Source organism: Cetorhinus maximus, chromosome 2 (assembly GCF_964194155.1).
Source record: "Cetorhinus maximus chromosome 2, sCetMax3.hap1.1, whole genome shotgun sequence".
Lineage (NCBI taxonomy): Eukaryota > Metazoa > Chordata > Chondrichthyes > Lamniformes > Cetorhinidae > Cetorhinus > Cetorhinus maximus.
The window spans coordinates 137,144,928-137,165,867 of NC_135880.1; the positions used below are offsets into that span (position 1 = coordinate 137,144,928).

The following is a 20,940-nucleotide window of genomic DNA, read 5'->3' on the forward strand; positions in this document are numbered from 1 at the left end:
GATGCATAGTAGCAGCAATCTGTAGCATCTACAAGATGCACTGCAGGAATGCACCAAGGCTCCTTAGACAACACCTTCCAAACACATGACCACTACCATCCAGAAGGACAAGGGCAACAGATAGATGGGAACACCACCACCTGGAAGTTCCCCTCCAAGTCACTCACCATCCTGACTTGGAAATATATCGCCGTTCCTTCACTGTTATTGGGTCCAAATCCTGGAACTCCCTCCCTAACAGCACTGGGTGTACCTATACCACATGGACTGCAGCGGTTCAAGAAGGCAGCTCACCACCACCTTCTCAAAGGCAACTAGGGATGGGCAATAAATGCTGGCCCAGCCAGTGAAGCCCACATCCCGTGAATGAATTAAAAAAAAACTCCTTTATGAATATCACGACCATGACCAAATACTTCAGCTTGTCCAGAACAATAGAGCCAGAGGACCCAGTCTGCGTTTAAATTGGGATAGTTTTAAAAATAATATGTAAAAGTAATATTTCAGTGAGTGAATGGCCAATCTGTGGAAAATACTCCTGCAGGAGTCAAGGGAAGCATCTAGTGTTGGGTGATTCAAATAAAAATTAGATAGATTCCTTTCAGGAAATAGCATTTTGGGATACGCTATATGAATAATTTGAGACATGACATTTGGTAAGTGTAGCAGATTTGGGAGGAAAAAGGTGAATTTGGACCTCCCGAAGCTTTCCACCGCTGGGGGTTTTTCCTCACTTCATGCCTGGTTCTGTTGTAGATTAATTGTTAGAGATTGATTGCTCTGATTAGTCAATAATTCCAATATCATTGCATCATTGGTCTATCAGGATTGTAGATGGTGAACTAGATGGGCATGATCTTCTTGTGTCTGGCAATTCCTATATTCAAGGATGTCCTATATTCATGGAAAAGTTATAGTTGGCCTATAGGGATGAGTGACTTCAGTTATGTGTAGACACTGGAGAAGATGGGATTGTTCTCTGCAGAGTGGAGAAGATTAAGGGGCGATTTAAGGGATGTGTCCAAAATTATGAGGGGTTTTGATAGAATAAATAAGAAGAAATTGTTTTCACTGTTTTCACTCAGATCCAGAGGACATGGATTTATGGCAAAGGAACTGGGGGCAGATGAGGCAAAAAATCTTTACACATGTTATGATCTAAAATTCACTGCCTGAAGGGGTGGTGGAAGCAGGTCTGATAATAACTTTCAAAAGGTATTTGGATATTTACTTTAAGGGAAACATTACACCACTATAGGGAAAAAACAGAGGAGTTGGAATAATTGATAGCTCTTTCAAAGAACCAGGGCAGACTTCATTAGTGAGATGGGCCAAATGGGTTTCTTCTGTGCCATAAAGTTCAATGATTTTATGAAAGGATTTATAAATGATGGTGAATAGGGGAGGTGGTGGCCTAGTGGTATTATTGTCGGACTGTATTCCAGTGACCCAGAGTAATGCCCCAGGGACCCGGGTTTGAATCCCACCACAATAAAACTCCAGAATTGAAAGTCTGATGATGACCTTGAAACCATTGCCGATTGTTGCAAAAACCCACCTGGTTCACTAATGTCCTTTAGGGAAGGAAATCTGCTGTCCTCACCTGGTGAGGCCTTCATGTGGCACCAGACCAACAGCAATGTGGTTGACTCTTAAATGCCCTCTAAACAAGGGCAGTTATGGATGGCAATAAATGCTGGCTGAGGCAGTGACACACACATCCCATGAATGAGTGAAAAAAAATTGCTTTGAACATTTTTCTAGACAGTTGTGTGTAGTGACTTTCACGGTCTTCTCTTTTACAGAGTTGCAATGATGTGCTGCAGGAAAAGTTTGCTATGGAGATGAAATGCAACACTGCTATCCGTCTTTCAGCACTGCAGATTCAGGAATGCATCCTCACCTCCAAGCAGTCACAGAAAGTCTCCATGAAGTACATTGAGTGAGTCAACATATCTCACAGGGTTGAGCTGTGCATTGATTCAGCTTAAAAGCTGCACCTCACACCAAACTTTGTCCACATTGCACTACATTGACTTTTTGATAGCAAGGCACCTGATTTTTGAGACGTCTCATTACCAAGACACTTCATTAGTGAGATGCCTGGTTAGCAAGTTTTGTTAGTGGGATCTCTCATTAGTAGTCCCCTAGTTAGTGAAACTCCTCATTAATGAGATTTCTTGTTAGCAAGGCTCCCAGCTAACAATTAATAAGGTGCCTTGCTAGTGAGACTCCTGGTTGGGGGAACTCATTGTTAACAAGACATTCTTTGCAAGACCACAGCAGCCAGATCCCTCATTAAAGACATTCCTTGTTATCAGCACTCATCATTTGTGAGATTCCTGGTCAGAGGGACATCATAATCATGAATCACTTCACAAGGATGTTACAGAATTACCCCAGTCATCTCCTTTAAGCGAGATCAACCTTGGATTTTCATATTTAATCATCTGCACTGAGGGTCTCCTCCCTGGCACTCCATAGTTTTTCAGATTTCATCAAGTCCTAATTGCAAATTGGGTAGGTATCGAGCAGGCAGGAAGCCAAGACAAGCACCAAAATCCTCTGACCCAAACAGACTGAGGCTCAGACAGTTTTTGCCCCCAGACTTGCCGGCATGACCTTGGTACCTGAAACAGTAGCCAGCTGGTGAGCAGGAATGCAATTTTTGGCAACATGCCTCCTGGGCATTGCCCTCTTAGACAAGGAAAGTCAAAAAAAAATTAAAAGGCCTACCTGTTTCGGGTCTCTTTTGGCACAAGCTTCTCTTGTCCTCACTTGAGCAAGAAGGCCGCAATAGTTTTACCGCACAGGCTGCAGGTTACAGTGGCAAACTGGCTCTGATGACATCACTGGGGTCCGAACTTCATATTCGAAGAAGCATCCCACTAGGCAAAATATCCATACTGCAAGATATGGTGCAATGTAAAGAGGAATATTAAATGTTTATGATTTCTCGGTGTCCAATTGGAACAAAAAAATTGCTGGACAAGTAAAAGATCAAGTACCATCTGTCTCCTTCATATTCGTAGCCACATGATACAACAATAATGGACCATAAGACCATAGGACGTAGGTGCAGAAGTAGGCCATTCAGCCCATCGAGTCTGCTCCGCCACTCAATGAGATCATGGCTGATCTGATAATCTTCAACTCTACTTTCCTGCCTTTTCCCCATAACCCTTGATTCCCTTACTGATTAAAAATCTGTCTATCTCAGCCTTAAATATACTTAATGACCCAGCGTTTGCAGCCCTCGGTGGTATAGAATTCCACAGATTCACTACCCTCTGAGAGGAGAAATTCCTCCTCATCTCTATCATAAATGGGCGACCCCTTACTCCGAGATTATGCCCTCTGGTCCTAGACTCTCTCGCAAGGGGAAACAAAATCTCAGCATCTACCCTGTCAACCCCCCTAAGAATCTTCTATGTTTCAATAAGGTCGCTTCTCATTCTTCTAAACTCCAGTGAGTACAGGCCCACCTACTCAACCACTCCTCATAAGAAAATCCTTCTATACCCGGGATCAACCGAGTGAACCTTCTCTGGAATGCATCCAATGCCAATATAAGATAAGGGGACCAAAATTATTCACAGTATTCTAGGTGTGATCTGACTAGTGCCTTGTATAGTTTTAGCAAAACTTCCCTATTTTTATACTCCATTGCCTTTGAAATAAAGACCAACATTCCATTTGCCTTCCCTATTACCTGCTGAACTTGTATGTTAGCTTTTTGGGATTCATGCATAAGGGCTCCCAAATCTCTCTGTGTCTTCTGCAGTCTTTCTCCACTTAAATAACATTCAGCTCCTCTATTTTTCCTGCCAAAGTGCATAACCTCACATTTTCCCACTTTATACTCCATCTGCCAAGCTTTGGAGTTATTGCCAAAAAAGAGACATTGCCGGAGTTTTTCATCTTGCACTCATTAGGACAACGCAAAAGAATGCCAAATTTCAAATGATCACAACAATTTATACTACTGAAGTAAAGGGCACTGATTGGTTGGCAAGTTGACCCTAATAGGCTAAGGTGTTGCCATGGAGAAAGCAATGGGGAACTGTAGATTCCCCAAGCTCCCAGCTAACTCAAAAAAAGGTGCAAGGCTTGAACATATTCCTTTTGTTTGCAGAGAACATGTTCCTGCAGAAGAATGTATATCACTTCTAGCAAGCGTAAATGAGCCACGTTTCGAGCTAGACTGACTATCTTAAATTGGTTGTTGGTGTAGCTATTAGTGTATTCAGGATTGTTCAGCAAGTGCTGTCCAACAGCAGAATCATATCTCACATTTTGTTTTGGGTTTTGCAAGCGCTGGCTAGTTGAATACGGTCTGTACTCTGCCTATTATGAATAACCGAAGGAACATACTGCTTGATTCAGTCAGTCAGTCACTGCGACTTGCGGCCTACGCACCTGGCATCACACTGGCAATGAAATTCTTACATGGCATTGCTCACTTGTGCAGTAGGCAGAACGTCTTTTTGGACTGACGTCTGCATCTTGTTGGTGGAAAATACCACTTGCGTCGCCACTGCATAGTAGTAGCATGAAACTGCTGGCTTAATCATTTGTTCAAATATTTGAGATACTTTGTCTTTCCAGGATAATTTCAGGTCTGAAAGTGGCAACCTGTTGTGGTATCTTTGACAAACGAACCACAGGAGGCTCAGGTACAGGTTACGATTGTTTATTTGAGCAATTGCAAGGAGATAACCACCTCAAGGCAGCTTGAGGTAGTATTCTACCAAATTACAAGCATCCAGCTTATTTATACATCACTGACAAGAACATTGTTCAGCTTTCACCCAGGCAAAGCCTTCTGCCCCTATCTAAGATGGGATCATCTGTCCTTTCTTTATCTGTTGACGAGCACACTTAATCTATCTTGTTTTCATCCTCCATCTCCAGTCCAGCTCCCAGGGCCTTTCTGGTGATTGCAGGCCCTAAGGGTGTGCAAAGCTCATCTGGTAACCCTTAACTGTTAAAGTACTTGATGGCACTGGCTGCCTGGAGATTCTAAGTAATTCCCTTTCAACAAATTCTTACTGTATTCCCCCTAGTGCAACTTTTGGCCAATTGCTTTCATGCTGCTACTATGCAATGTTGACTTGAGTGATAGTTTCCACTAACAGTAAGCCACTGTCAGTCCAAAAAGATGTTCTGCCTACCTCACAAGTGAACAACATTGTGTATGAATTTCAGTGCCAGTGCAATGCCAGGTTCGTAGGCGTTGCATCCCAGTGATTGTCTGATTGAATCAAACAGCATGTTCTTTTGTAAAAGCAAAAAACTGCGGATGCTGGAAATCCAAAACAAAAATAAAAATACCTGGAAAAACTCAGCAGGTCTGGCAGCATCTGCGGAGGGGAACACAGTTAACGTTTTGAGTCCGTATGACTCTTCAACAGAACTGCATGTTCTTTTGGTTGTTTGTAGTAGGCAGAATACAGACCATACTCAACCAGCCCACGCTTGCAAAGTCCAAACCAAAACGTCTACTGTTAGATGTGATTCTGCAACTGGGAAGCATTTGCTGAACTATCCTGAATGCGCTAATAACTACACTAACAACCAATTCTGGATAACCAGTCAAGCTCATAATGTGGCTCACTTACACTTGCTAGAAGTGACATACTTTCATACACAGGGATCCGTTTTCTGCAAACAAAGGGATATATTCAAGCCTTGCATCTTTTTTGAATACTCAAAACTTGGGAAGCCTTTAGTTCCCTATTGCTTTTCCATGGCAATGCCTCAACTAATTAGAGTTGACTTGCCAACCAATCACTCTTTTCTCCTGTAGTATAAATTGTTGTGATTGTTTGAAATTTGGATTTCTTGCATTTGTCCCGATAAGTGCAAGATGAAAAGCTTTGGCAACATGTCTCTCTTTTCAGCAATATTCAAGTTCTGTACAAGTGACTGTTTGAATAATGGAGTTGTTGAATATTATAACAATCAATCTTTATCAGTTAGTCTACTACAGACCAGATATGAGGTGAGGAAACCCCATCGCTGGAGGTCTTTGGGAACCATAGGTCCAAAGTCATCTGTTCAGGTCCAGATGCTGGACAGAAGAGATTCACAATCCACTTCTTAACAAACAGCCATGACATTATTGGGGTGATTTATCGTCTAGTTGTTTGGAAAGTCTCATGTCTATTTTACATGCTTGGAGCAGCTAACTAATAGAGGGACAGGTTCTTCACTTCTCTCTCAGGTGAGCAGAGGGCATTTAGGACACAATGAGGCAGGCAGAAAAAACTCAAAACATCTGTGGTTTTAGCTGAATGTTCTTCAATGAATGAGAATGAGCTAGGAAAATGATTTACACCTTGGTGTCCTGTTTAAAAATAAGGACCCACATTGCCAATTCCATCACCTGACATCCTGAGCAAGAGGCTGTAACCTAAATAAAATGTAGAACTACAATATTGTAGCCCTGGTTCGCTGAACTGTGCTCTCTGCAAGCACAGCACCTGTTAGGATCACAGGATAATGAAATTAACCATTTTAGTAAAGCTTAATTTGTTGTCAGCAATCCCTGTGACCCTCCCTTTCCCTCATTCGCCACCACTCTCAGTGCAGTAGAGAGAGAGCGTTGCACTGTTGGAGGTGGTGACTTTCAGGTGAGATATTGAGCTGAGGCCCCGTCGATTCTCTCAGGTGGATGTAAAATATCCCATGGCACTATTTTGAAGAAAAGCGGGGGAGTTCTGGCCCATATTTATCACTCATCCAAAATCACTGAAACAGACTATCAGGTCACATTGCTATTTGTAGGACATTGTTGTGCACAAATTAGCTGCGGCTTTTCTTACATCACAACAGTGATTATACTTTAAAAATGCTTAATTAGTTGTCAGGCTCTTTGGGACATCCTGAGGTTGTGAATTGTATATTTTAAATTGCTATGTCATGTGTCACAGTGTAGTTGCACACTCATATCACCATGTGACTCTAAGGTAAGTTTCTCTGTTCCAACTCTACCACAATTGTGCATATGAGGAAATTACTATTAATTGACTGTGGGATATTTGTGAGTTTTGTTAAATTTACACTTAAGCAATATTATTATTATTTGCAGGAAGGATTGGGGAATTGAGAACTTTGTCTCACCAACTCTGCTTCATAACATGAAGGAAAAAGATATCAGAAAGGCCATTAATTATCATCTTAAGAACAACCATAGCTTGATTGCACCAGGACAAAAGGTAATTCTTTATAACCAAATATCCAGAGGTAAAAATTATTCTTGTTATTAACCTCTCCCTGCCTTCCACCTTTTCTCAGGTCTTCCTTTAGCTCTTTAGTTGCTTGGTACAGAACTTAAGTATTGCTGAAAAAGTGACACGTGGTTGAAGCTTTTCATATCGCACTCATCAGGACAGGTGCAAGAATGCCAAATTTCAAAGGGAGCAACAATTTATACTGCATGAGAAAAGGGTGCTTATTGGTTGGCAAGTCGGCTCTGTTTGCCATGGTGAATGCACCAAGGAACTATTGCCTTCCACACTTTTGGTTAATTCAAAAAAGATGCAATGCCTGGACATGTCCCTTTTGCCTGCAGAGGACAGGTCCCTGAGTATGAATATATGTACTTCTAGCAAACTTAAGTAAGCCACATTGTGAGCCCAACTGATAATTTTAAATCAATTTTAGCGTATTTCTTAGCACACTTGGGATTGTTCAGCAAGTGCTGCCCAATCATTGAATCACATCTAATGTTAGACATTATGTTCTGATTTTTGCAAGCATGGGCTGGTTGAGTATGGTCATTACTCTGCCTATTGCGAACAGCTGAAGGGACGTGCTATAAAAACAGAAAATGCTGGAAAAACTCAGCAGGTCTGACAGCATCTGTGGAGAGCGAAACAAAGTTAATGTTTCAAGTCTGCATGATTCTGAGAGTCGTGTAGACTCGAAACGTTAACTCTGTTTTTTTCTCCACAGATGCTGTCAGGTCTGTTGTGCTTTTTCCAGCATTTTCTGTTTTTATTTCATATTTCCAGCATCTGCAGTATTTTGCTTTTATCTGAAGGGATGTGCTGTTTGATACAGCCTACATACCTGGCATCACACCGGCACTGAAATTCATATATCACATTGCTCATTTGTGTGGTAGACGGAACATCTTTTTGGCTTGACAGCAGCATCCTGTTTCGAGCTTTACTTGTTGCTCATTTTTTTTTAGAGATATGTTACTCTTCCAGGGTCAGTTGAGGTAGACTGGGCACTTTTCACGTTTTGAGGTGGGGGCCTTAAGCCCATTTGTGAGTTTGTGTGATACACAGTGAGCAATGATCTGATTGGGTAGCCATTGTCCCACAGGGTAGCTTTGATGCACCCTTTTTTGGAGTCAAGTTTGCACGGTGAACAAATGGTTTGGGCCTTATTTATGAGATTGCCAATAAGGCCAGTCTTATAACACATGGAGCTGCAGGAATCCCAATGCGTATAAAAATTACTGGTCACCTATCCCATTACCGTTTGTGGTCTCTTGCTGTGTGCGGACTGGCTGCTACATTACAACAGTGACTACAGTTCAAAAGTACCTCGTTAGCTGTAAAGTCCATAGGGATATCCTGTGGTCATGGAAAGCACCACGTAAATGGAAGTCAGTCCTTTTTGCTAATGTAGCTGAATAATAATTCAGTATGAATTTAAAACATTAGAAAATGAGGGAAAATAATTCCCTTCCCATTAAGTTCTCACCTTTCATATTCTCAACCCCTGAAGTTTTGTTTAACATTTGCCCATGGCAATTGTCATCACAATGGCAGAGTGCTATAGAAAGTTAGCCAGTGCAGGAGTTCTCCGTTGGAGTTTGTGGCCTGTTTACATAGGAAATTGGAGCAGGAGTAGGCAATTCGGCCCCTTGAGCCTGCTCCATCATTCAATTAGATCATGGATGATCTTCTACCTCAACATCATTTACTCACACTATCTCCTTGATGTCTTTATGATAGAGAAATCTACTGATCTCTGTTTTGAACATATTCAATGACTGAGCCTCCAAAGCCCTCTAGGGTAGAGAATTCCAAAGATTTGCTACCCTCTGGGTGAAGAAATTCCTTCCCATCTCAGTTCTAAATGGTCTACCTCTCATGCTGAGACTGTGTCCCCTGTTTCTAGACCCCCAAGCCAAGCAGGGGAAACATCCTTCCTGCACCTACCTTGTTGAGCCCTGTAAGAACTTTGTATGTTTCAATGAGATCACCTCTCATTCTTCTAAACTCTAGAGAATACAGGCCCAGTCTCCTCAATCTCTCCTCATAGGACAATCCCGCCATCCCAGGAATCAGCCTGATGAAATTTCATTGCACTCCCTCTATGGCAAGTATATCCTTCCTTAGGTAAGGAGACAGTATATCCTTCCTTAGGTAATACATATATTGCAATTGTTGCTGCAGTTCAAAATAAGTCAGGCATATGATGGAATACTCCCCAGTTGCCTGGATAAGCAGCTGCAACAATAGTCAAGAACATCAACACCATCCAGGACATGAAAAAGTCCATTTGATTTGCATCCCATCCACCAACTTAAACATCCACTCCCTCCACTATCAGTGCACCATTGCTGCAAAATGCACTGCAGCGACTCGCCAAGATTCTTTGGCAACATCTCCCAAACCTGTGACCTCTACAACCCAGAAAGACAAAAGCAGCAGAGTGCATGGGAACATCACCTGCAGGTTACCTTTCAAGTCACGCACCATCCTGAATTGGAACTATATTGCTGTTCCTTTACTGTCGCTGGGTCAAAATCCTAGAACTCCATCCTTAACAGCACTGTGAGTGTACCTCCACCAGACAGACTGCAGCAGTCCAGGAAACATGCTCATTGCCACCTTCTTAAGGGCAGTTAGGGATGGGCAATAAATGTTGGCCTTGCCAGTGATACCCACATCTCGAGGATATAAATAATTGGTTGTACAAGAAGCACTCTTATGACAGAATCTTACGCCTCACGGGCGGGCGCACATCGAGTGAGCGTCCAGACGTCATCCTGCACGTGCGCAGTCTTCAGGATGGTGGGCATAGGCGGGTGTCGGAGCCACGCCTGCCATCAATTAAAAGGCCACTTAAGGCCATTAAAAAGACAATTGATCCCGACTTTACTTTGCCCGTGCGATTTCGCGCTCGTTGCACAGGCAAAATGGACAGGCGGGCAGCCCACTTTTTGCAAAATCTCATCCAAGGGCGGGATAAAAAGGGTTAGCAGCATTGCCGGTGTGAGTAGCGAGGAGTTTAGGAGATAGTTTGCTGCTGGTTGCTTATTTGAACTTGACAGCTTCAACTCTGTTCTGAGTTTCAGTCTTAGCATTTCCAGGCTTCATTTCAGACTCATTGGTGTCTCTAAGGCCCCGGTAGATTTTTGACTGTGTGAATCCTTTCAGGTACCAGACAGCCTTCTGTAACCCTGGTAGTGGGGATCATGCTCTCCGCTGGAGGCACCTCTTCTGAGGAGGATGAGAGGGGCAGAAGGGAGAGGAGGCCAGGTGTCCCAATGCAGCTTTCAGGGGAGTTACCTGTGGGAGGAGAGGTGCAGGCACAAGGGGCGCAGGGCCAGCTGGCAGCCCAGGGTGGAAGGGGCTGCAGAAAATGCCACTATCCTGCTGCCAGGGTTCACAGGCAGCGATGCAGCTACCTCAATATGTCTGAGGTGCAATGTCAAAGGAGGCTCCGCCTCTCCAGGGAGACATTGACCTCCATTTGTCATATGATTGGGCCTGAGATCAGCTCTGACTGTGTGGGTGGACGTCCCATGCCAGTGACTCTGAAGGTCACAGTGACCCTCAACTTCTATGCCTCCGGCTCTTTTCAGGGGTCAATGGGGGATCTTAGTGGAGAGAGGACCATAGGACTCCTGAAGATGCACTTCTGATGCCTGGTCCATTCAGGGGGAGCATTACAATACCCCCCAGAGTGGGTGGCACTGATAGTAGTTGCATGCTGCGCTCTGCAAAATCAGGCACTGGCAAGGGGAGTCCCACTGGAGGAAGAGGACCTTGACGCAGCTCCACAGGCCACAGAGGATGAATTCAGTGGTGAGTCAGAAGAGGAGCACGGTGAGGAGAACACTGAGGGCATGGAGGTAGACCTCGGTAACCTCCAGGGAGGCAGGGACACCAGAGGCACCTTGATCCAACGCTTCTTCAGCTAGGCTGCCAAAGATCTGCTTCGACCTCATGCCAGGGCTGTCGCCTCCATCCTGAATGTCTGAAATGACCCTTTCATTTGAAGCCAAAGTCCACTCAGTGCCTGCGCAATAAAGTTTAGAGCTACTCATGTCCAACATTAGATTCTGGCATACACTGCCCCAAAAAAATAAAAAAGGTGAAGCATACTCAGGCCATTACGACAAAAACAAAATGTATATAATTTTGACACTCAAAACAAATGAACGTTATCGTATCTGGTGTTAATGCCCACACCAATGAACATATAAACAAATGTTTATATTTTTGTTAATATATACAAAATGGCAGAACAGAATATCACCCGTGAACAGTCTGTCTTGTGCTCATGGTGCCTTAAACTTATGTTTATGAGTGCTGCATCTTGGTGCCCCCCTTCTGACACTGGCATTGGGGACAGCCTGCTGACTCTGTTGTCTTGTTGACCTTGATGACCTTGGCGGTCGTCCTCTGGTCAGTGGAGCCTGTGCTGGCCCCACCTGGGAGGGAGCAGCCAGTGCTATGGTTGGCATCTCCCCAGTCATCGCAGCCTCATCAGATACCACAATCACTGGCGGAGGGGTGAGGAGCTGCTGCTGTCATCCAGAGCTGCCCTGAGAGGAGCCCGCAGAGACGACAAGCAGGTCATGCACCAATGTGAGGTCGCTCTGGGCCTCCCTGATCTCCATTGATGGACAGGCACTGAGCTGGGATACTGGGCGCCTCATCCACTTCCCACACAGACACTGACCACCTGAGGTCAGTGCCTGTGTGAGGGCTTGCAGGTCTGAGCGCAACCCCAGGAACCCCTGATTCTGTCTCTGGAGCTGACTCTCCATGAGAGTTGCCACTCTCTCAATGGAGGAGGCAGCGCAGTCAGCCATGAGGGTCAACCCAGTGCTTATAGTCCGCATGGACTCCTCCACAACAGAGACCATGGCACGCATACCCTCATGGATATCCGCCAGATCCTCCGGCACATCCCGTTGGCCATTCAGCATCTGCCACCTAATGGAGAACTTCATCTGCCTTCTACCCAGCAATCGTTCTAGTCTCCAGCAGTCCTCCGATTACCGGTGCCCTGGGCACTCTCTGCCTCCACCTGTTCCTCAAGCGAGTGTGAAGTGTCCTCACTGCTGTGCACTGACATTCTAGCTGCTAATCTAATGCCCACTGAGGTGCTGGTATCTGCACTGGTGCCTGGTTCAGAGAGCGGGTGTCATGCAGGTGCATCTGAAGCCTGGCAGTCCTCTGGCCTAGGGGGTGGCTCTTTGGGGTCCTGCAAATGAGTGCATGCTGGCGAATCTAAGGGAGAACAAGGACATGTCATTAGTTTAAGTCATCCCACTGTCACCGTGCATACCAGGCACCCTGGTGCGACAATGGAGATCTGCATCATGGTGCCATCGTCTTTCAATAATCAATGGGGACTCCAGTTTTGAGGCTCCCATCAATGATGAGACTACACAAGAATGTTTGCACAATCCGAAACTCTCACCTCAGTGCGCTGCGCTCTTATCTTCGTCAGACGCCCCTGCATCTCCACGACCGGCTGAACGAGTAGGCAGTGGTTCTCCATCTCCAAAATGTCCAGTTCAAAGCTCGTCAGTATTAGGCTGTTTGGGGGGCCTCTGCCTGTCCTTGACCTCTCTATGTTGTTATGGCTCCTCTTCTCCTGAAAGGACAGAGGAACCTTGATTAGTCAACTGTCTACCTGCAGCACCATTGCAGCCTGGCCAACCCCACCTGAGGAACACCTCGCAGGTCATATGTGAGTCATGCCCTCGAGCCGCAAGGCACTCAGGCCCAGCAGCCAGGGCTCCTCCTCTTGGCTAGCTCCAGCGTCACTGACAGTTGGCACTCAGACTCTAACGCCCCTGAGCTCCACAGGGGCACAGCCAGCCCTTAACACTTCTCCACTCTGATCCATGCCAACACAGTACTCACCCTTGCTGGGCACAGCCGGTCATTGAACCTTTTGCGGCACTGCACCCATGTGCGCCTCATGATGTCGTGGCCGTTGACCTCGGCTGCCACCTCCTCCCAAGCTTTTTTGATCAGATGTGGTGGCCTCCTCCTGCAATGCCTGGGAACAAGGGTGTCCCGCCTGGCACCCACCTCCTCCACGAAGACCGCGAGGCACTCGTCCGTAAAACAGGGGACCGAGTGCCCACCTGACCTGCCCTCCCGACCTAACCTCCCGCCTGATGTCTCCAGCCACTGTTGAAGCCATTGCTCCAGTCTCCAGGCCACAGAAAGATTCTCCCCAGGCAGCCTTCAGGGAGCTGCCTCTGCCGATTTTAAACTGCCTGCTGGGTCGCCATTGGACCTGGCACCCGACAGGCCCCCATCCTCACCCAGCCCTTCCTGACCATTGGGAAGACACGTTTCACACAGGGCGTGCCTTAATTGGCCAGCCAGTGTGAAATTGTGGCCATAGGCTGATCGCGGTCGGGGGCCTGTTTCCTGCCTGCTCCCTGGCTCGCCATTCACGCACGCCCGCCAAAGGAAAGATCCAGGCCTTAGACTCTACTGGGAGTGTGATAAGGTATCATATAGATTTGAGCCATCCTTTTTCTAATGTCACGGACAATTTTGAGATGTTAACTTTTATTGCCCGTGATCAAATATATTTGTATGTGGATATGTCTATTTTCTCACCCTCGGAGTGACTGAATCAGTTTAAATAACTTAGCAGCAAGCTTTCGTATTGTGTAAAATGAAGAAGCTTCGTTTATTTCTCACACACATTCTAGAGACTAACAAAAATGTGACACCTCACTCATATGACTCACCCACACTATCACACACAACTAGATAGAGTTGAAGGTGAAACAGTAATTATATAAATGGAATTTATTTCAGTCTTTATTTCAGTGCTAGTCTGATGTTTCCTAGTTGAGTTGTTACTTTAGCTGAAGTGAAGACCTCGAAAATGCAGAGGTTTCTCAGTAGTTGTGATGGTTCCTAAAGTTGATCTGCCTGGAGGTTGTTTTCACAGGTAGGATTAAATATGGAACAGATTAGAGGAGAGAGAGAGGCTTAGTTTCTCCTTCAAGATAGTGTAGGTAATACTTTGCTGCTTAATTGGCTGCAGTGGTCATTGGCTTTGCCTGTCAGACCCTCTCTCACTTTCTCTGATGGAATTCTCTCTGTGACTCTGAAGCTGTCTCTGAAAAAAAGTTTGAATTTTCTGCTATATCTTTAGTAGGGAGCCAAGATGGCCACTGTATCATGTGACTTCACATTAGTGTCGACTCATGGTCCCAAGGAAGGTAGTATGGCAATTCAAACCGCAGTCTGTTATCCATATCCCACCTATTGATTTTTAGGTGTATGAAATCTTTTGTTTTTGATGAGGCAAATCTACCTCGACGGAGTTTCATCTACCTCGTGTCCAAAACCACAGTGAGTCAATATCAGAAAAGGTATCTTCGTCCTCTTGAGAGTTAAGATGGTTTAATCCACAAAATCTGTATGGTAGCTCTGAGGAGCCATCTTAAATTCCAGTTTTATTTATTTTAAAATGTAGTCTTTAAAAAACATGTCTTTAAAGATTTATAATACCGTCATACATACATACATCATATCATGCCAGTCATAAAAGAACCTTCCACTGATAGACCTGCTAAGCTGAACAGAATTAAAATTGGCCCATTTGTGTTGTATGTGGTAAGGGCATTGTTTCTGTCCTTAGACCTACATCTGCAAAATGTGAACAGAGATTTTGGTCTCTATCTTTAGAATGTGCAAAATCTCAGTTCACCAGCTCCTTCTACAGGACAAGACATGATTAGCCTGGTGTCTGCCTCTTGAACTAATTTTTTGTGTCAGCTCTGAGGAGTCGCTCAAATCTACCCGAACCTCCGTTAACCCCGATCCATGTGTACTGGGACTTTAGGGCCAATTTTAATGAGAAACAGACTGCAGTTGGTGTCTGAACTGGAATCCAACCGAGTACAAGGTAGGTTGGGTCAGCTGATGACTTGAATAAGTAGAAGAAATGGTTACTTACCTTGGGGTCAGAGTATGGGGGCTGGTTAGCTCAGTTGGCTGGATGGCTGGTTTGTGATGTAGAGTAACACTAATAGCACAGGTTCAATTTCTATACCAGCTGAGGTCATCCATGAAGGCCCTGCCTTCTCAACCTCACCCCTTGCCTGAGGTGTGGTGACCCTCAGGCTAAACTAACTGCCAGTTGTTTCTCTCTAATGAAAGAGCAGCCTATAGGACTACAGTGACTTTCACTTCACCCTGGAATATGCTCCAAATAACCACTTCTTCCATTCTGTGAAAAGCCAGGACTGTTGAACTACATTGTATGCCTACAATATAGTGAAGGGGTAATTAGTACAAGTATCTAGTTTTATGCAGAAGGGAAGATATTTCCCTCCATACCTTAATGTTATTGATAAAGCAGGAGTGTGCAATGTCAGTGTAAAGTGTGAGAAGACTGTTTATCCATCTTTGCTTGTGTATTCCTTGCCCTCCAAGAAAGGGTAACCAAGCATCAGTGAAACGTTCATTTATTGCTTATTAAAGCCTCATTAGCTTAATTAATGATGAAACTGAGTCGGATTCCACAGCTGCACAGTTGAAAAGTCAGGATTTCACTTCAGACCAGACCTGAGTTGGTGAATTATTAAAGGGGGAGATAACTTAAAAATCTTTCTTTTCTCAGTTTTCTGCCCTTCCATCTCCTGAATGTGTTCACTCATTTCTAGAATATGTTGATCATTCCATGGTACCTTGTCCAAGTGGCCATTACTCATGTGTGAACCCTAGCAGTGAGTGGCTGCTGGTCATTCAACTGCAGGTGCATCACAGCCAGGTCCTATCCAACCCTCATCTGGAATCCAGCCAGAGTTAGTGGGCAGTGATCAAGATCAGGATCCGATTTTCTACCCCCTTAACCCAAGGTCACCGAGGTCTGTTGCAAAGAAAGAAAGACTTACATTTGCATATTGCCTTTCACTCGGGCAGTCCGAATGCTTTGAAGAAAGTTGTTTTGAAATGTAGTCAGTGTTATAAAGTAGGGATCGCAACAACTAATTTTCACACTGCAAGCTCCCATAGACAGCAATGAGATAAATGACCAGAGTATCTCTTTTAGATGTTGGCTGAGTAGTAAATATTGGCCAGGACACCAGGAGACCTCCACTGCTCTTCTTTAAATAGTACCATGGGATGGATCTTTTATGTTCTCCTCAGTGGTAGATGGGGCCTTGATTTAACATCTCATCTGAAAGATGGCATCTCCGACAGTGCAGCACTTTTTCAGTACTGCAGTATGTGTGAGCCTGGATTATATGCTTAAGTCTTTAGAGTGGGACTTAAATCCATGACCTTCTAATACAGAGACAAGAGTTCTACTACTGAGCAACTACTGTGTAGCCCATCTGTTGCCACTATGCTGTGATCAGGTAGCTTGGTGCAGACCAGAATAGACCTGGTTTGCAAGGTTTAGCTATTCACTGGATGAGCCGACTGAGCCTTTGGTGAAGCACAGGAGCGAATCCTAAAGTGAGTTGTCACAACATTGGTAGAAGTGAACCGTATGCAGAGATTTATTTTATTGTGGGGCTTCAGTAGCATTGTGGTGATGCTACTGGATGAGTAATACAGAGGCCACAACTAATGATCCAGAGACATGAGTTTTGATCCCACCATGACAGCTGGGGAATTTAAATTCAGTTAATTAAATAAATCTGGAATTAAAAAGCTAACAGTAGTAATGGTGATCATGAAGCTACCGGATTGTCATAAAAACCCATCTGGTTCACTAATGTTCTTGAAGGAAGGAAACCTGCCATCCTTACCCGGTTTGACTCCAGCCCTACAGCAATATGGTTGACTATAACTGCCCTCCGAAATGCCCTAGCACACCATCCAGTTGTCTTGAAGAATGCGTCCCCACCTTCTCAAAAGCAATTAGGGATGGGCAAAAAATGTTGGCCTGACACTCACATGTTGTGAATGAATAAGAAAGGAAAGTGTCAGAGAGCATGTGCATATATTGCAATGGAGGAGGAAGAGGAGAAAGCAGTTGGGTGTGCCAGGGATGTAAATGGGTAGTATCTGAGGCAACAGGTCTTCTATGAAAGTCTTCATCTGCCAGACCATGGTAGAGGGCCAGGGAATGGAGAGATCTGACTTTTCCAGAGAGGCAGTGTTCCCAGACACCTAGCCCATGAAGGCTGACACTGATAGTTGTCTACACTGTCAATAGGACCGTGGTGCATTATCCCTCCTTCTCATTTGATGCAATTGACCACACCAGCCTCTTCCTCCACTTCTTTACAGTGGTCCATCCAAAAGGCACTGCCTTTTCATAGTCCAGTTTATCTTGTCCCAACATTAGTAGTAGTGTAGCATTCTCCTGTATCCAAAGAGTCACCTCCTGAAGCTCCCATTTCTGATCTCTGTATTGCCTTTTAATAATTCTGGCAAAAGACAATTTTACTCTGCATTACAATCTTCAGTTCCAGCAATGCATTTACGCTGAGCTACTGCCTGTTCATTTGTGGATGGCCTGATTAATTTGCAGCTCCACATTGACAAGACCAAAACGAACCTGTAATGGCCACTATTCTGATCTCTGGCATAGCCCTAATCCCACACCTCACCACCCGACATCCATTCAAGTTCAAATCACGCATGAGCAACCTCAGTGCGCTCTCAGCTGAGTTTTAGGTCTACCTATGATACAATGCCTCATCTGCTGAAACTCAATTTGTCACCTTCAGACCTGGTTTTTCTTCTTTATCAGACCCCTGTGCTCTACCCTCCACACACTCTGAATTGTTCTTGCCTCCGCCTGCCTGCACCCTATCCTGTTAAAAGTCCCGCTCCCATTTCACCATAATCTGTGGCGGCCTTCATCAGCAACCCAGGTCCTTGTACATCGATTTCAAATCCCTACTTTCCCCTTTCAATCCCCTTACCGCCTCATCCCTTCAAGGAACCTCATTCAGCTTGACCTCCCAACCCACACCCTCTTGGCCCAGTCATGTACCCCCCCTTCCACTCTACTACCCAATGAGAGGCTGGAGTTCTTGTGTTCCCTCCCCACTACCTACCCAGAAGTTTCCCCAAAATCACCTTCCCCTACTTCTCAAGCAGCTGCTGTCCCTCTCCAGTCCCCCTCCTACTCAGGAATTCTCCTGTTAATGCACAATGTAAGTTGAAGCTGTGTCAGGTGCTGCTTTCTGTTGTAAACAAAATTGTATTCTTGGGAATTGCTGTTTCAAAGCTGCAGATTTCCCAAATTTTATTATTAAGTCATAAGTTTTAATTTAAAAAGGACATTGTTCTCAGACAATTGTCCCAGTTATGCATTTCTATATTTTTGTGCATGTAAGACTAAAGTTTATTAGTACCTGAAGTTGCTAATCATTATCTATTGGCCACTATATGGGTTCCCCAGCATTCTTCTATACATGTTAATGTCATGTCAATTACATTATTCAGGTTTGTTCATGTCAGTTGCATTGTTAAAGCCAAGAGAAACAGATGATGGGTATTAATTGTCTTTCAGCATGTATAAATAGGGGATAACTGGGACACTGGATGGAGTGGGAGGAGACCTGTGAGTCTGAACAAGTCAATAAGCTCTCTCAGTAAAGAAAAGCTCTGTGTCTTGGTTTTGGCTTCACCAATCGGCTTGGACTCCATTAACAATACTACAGGATCTAGGATGTTACGTTCTAACCCAGACAAACAATTCTTCACAAAATAAAGTCTATCTTCGAGAAAATGAACTTCAAGAACATGCATCAGTTATGTTATATTAAAACTCACTCATTACCTTTTTGTAAAGCAGTTATTTAAATTCATTCAATAAAGATAAAAAATAATGTGTATTCATCGAGTGGAATTTCCATTTAGTTTTGTTTCAAATCAGAAGAAGCGTGCCTTATGTTAATAAATTCATTTGGATTAATTTGCCAAATAATGAAGTTATGGAATCAAATATGTGAAAACTGCAAATTAACAAGACATCAACAAATTTAGAACTAATTATGTCTGGAAGGGAGATGCTGGAAATCATGTTTTATGCGTTGAAGAAGATAGCTGTTCTTGAGTGATCTTAATTAACCTGTAAGAGTGTATTTTATGAACATGCAATCACCGAGCCATACTGCTGGGAATGCATGTCACGATTTCCTGATAGGCATTTCCTGCAGACATGACTCTGTGCTGGGATCACAAATCAGAAAATTGCAGGCATGTTTCCCGTTATTTTCCATCCAAAATGCTTTGGCCATCTCTTGATAAATGCTCCCATATGTGTGACCCCGTGCTGGGTGTGCCCCTTTCATTAAAATTTACCGCTTGATATATTTGCATTAAAATTTCTAAAAGATGTTCTTCACTCTGTTTGAAGCAACTGATATCAACAGCACAGATCCGGCTGAATTACCTAAACATACTGGGTGATCTTCGAACATACGGAGGGAAAACCTTTAACGCAACCCTTCTGGTACGTAAAGAGAAGGGAAAAGGTTCCTTTTAGACTTATTTTTTGCGTTCTTAAATACATTTCTAATGAAATGTGCTTTCTCTAGCTGCAGGACAGAGAATCATTTGTTACATTACTGGTAGGAGCCAAGTATGGTATCAGCCAGGTTATTAACAGCAAGCTCAATATTATAAACCAGCTAACGAAATTCAACAACATCAGGAAGTTGGAGTTGACTTGCGAATGTGACAAGGTCAGCATGGTGAACATCTACCTCGTGGATGTGAAGGTAAGAGATGAGTGTGGTAACTCCTTGCCTGAACAAGGATGCTGTACTTTATCTCGCGTAAGATATTACTCAGTCAAAACTCAGTTGTTGTGCCCTGTGTGCAGTAATACTTGTTTGTGTATTACTCCTGTCCTCAATTCTCCAACATGTTGAATTTAGGCTACTCAAGGGTGATTCTTACCCTTGCCCATTGCCAGGAACTAGGTGGCTGGCAGATGAAATGGCCTCAAGTAACTTACACACTCTGGCAGCACCAGGATCCCAATGCCATGAGATCTGACTACAATTTTAACTCAGGCCTGAGCTGGGGAAGCCATTGCATTTTTCCTGCCAGGCCAATACTGGGGGTGACATGGATTGGCCTCAGTAAAAGTAAGTGTTATTTGTTCTTGTGCGGCGAGGAGCAGCAGAAGTGCTTCTCTGGTCTCCACAGGGAAAGCTTTGGCCTCCCCTGTCCCAGACTTTCCAGCCCACTCTTCCTGGACATGAGACAGCCCAGAACACAAACTGCACACCTGCTGGTTTGGGGATGTGTGATCTGTTGTGCAGCAATGTGGGTTATATGGCACAATGTAGGCTGATATGCTGCAGTGTGGGTCAATATGGGACAGTGCGGGCTGATACAGGGTGGCATGGACTGACATGGGGAAATAATGGTTGATAAGGTGCAGTACAGGCATATTTGAGGTAATGTGGGCTGATATGGGGCAGTACAGACTGGTATGGGACAGTGTGGACTTTTGTGGAGCAATGTGGGATTTTATGGGGTGGTGTGGGCTGATATAGAATCATAGAATGATACAGCACAGAAGGAGTCCATTTAGCCTACGTATGCTGGTTCTTTGAAAGAGCTGTCCAATTAATCACACTCCCCTGCCCTTTCCTCATACCCTTGTAGATTTTTCCCCTTCAAATATTTATCCAATTTCCTTTTGAAAGATATGATTGAATCTGCTTCCACCATCCTTTCAGGTAGTGCATTCCAGACCATAACAACACGCTGT

At 44.3% G+C, this 20,940-nt stretch overlaps 1 protein-coding gene across 1 annotated transcript in view; it reads left to right on the forward strand.

Moving 5' to 3' along the window:
• The window catches only part of frmpd1a (FERM and PDZ domain containing 1a), a 105,683-nt gene that overhangs the window by 59,953 nt on the left and 24,790 nt on the right, over positions 1–20,940 (forward strand). Inside the window, exons 9-12 of the mRNA XM_078559477.1 lie at positions 1,806–1,942; positions 7,094–7,220; positions 19,573–19,668; positions 19,754–19,936. Of these exons, the coding sequence (XP_078415603.1) occupies positions 1,806–1,942; positions 7,094–7,220; positions 19,573–19,668; positions 19,754–19,936 (543 nt within the window). The remainder of the gene's footprint in view (positions 1–1,805; positions 1,943–7,093; positions 7,221–19,572; positions 19,669–19,753; positions 19,937–20,940) is intronic.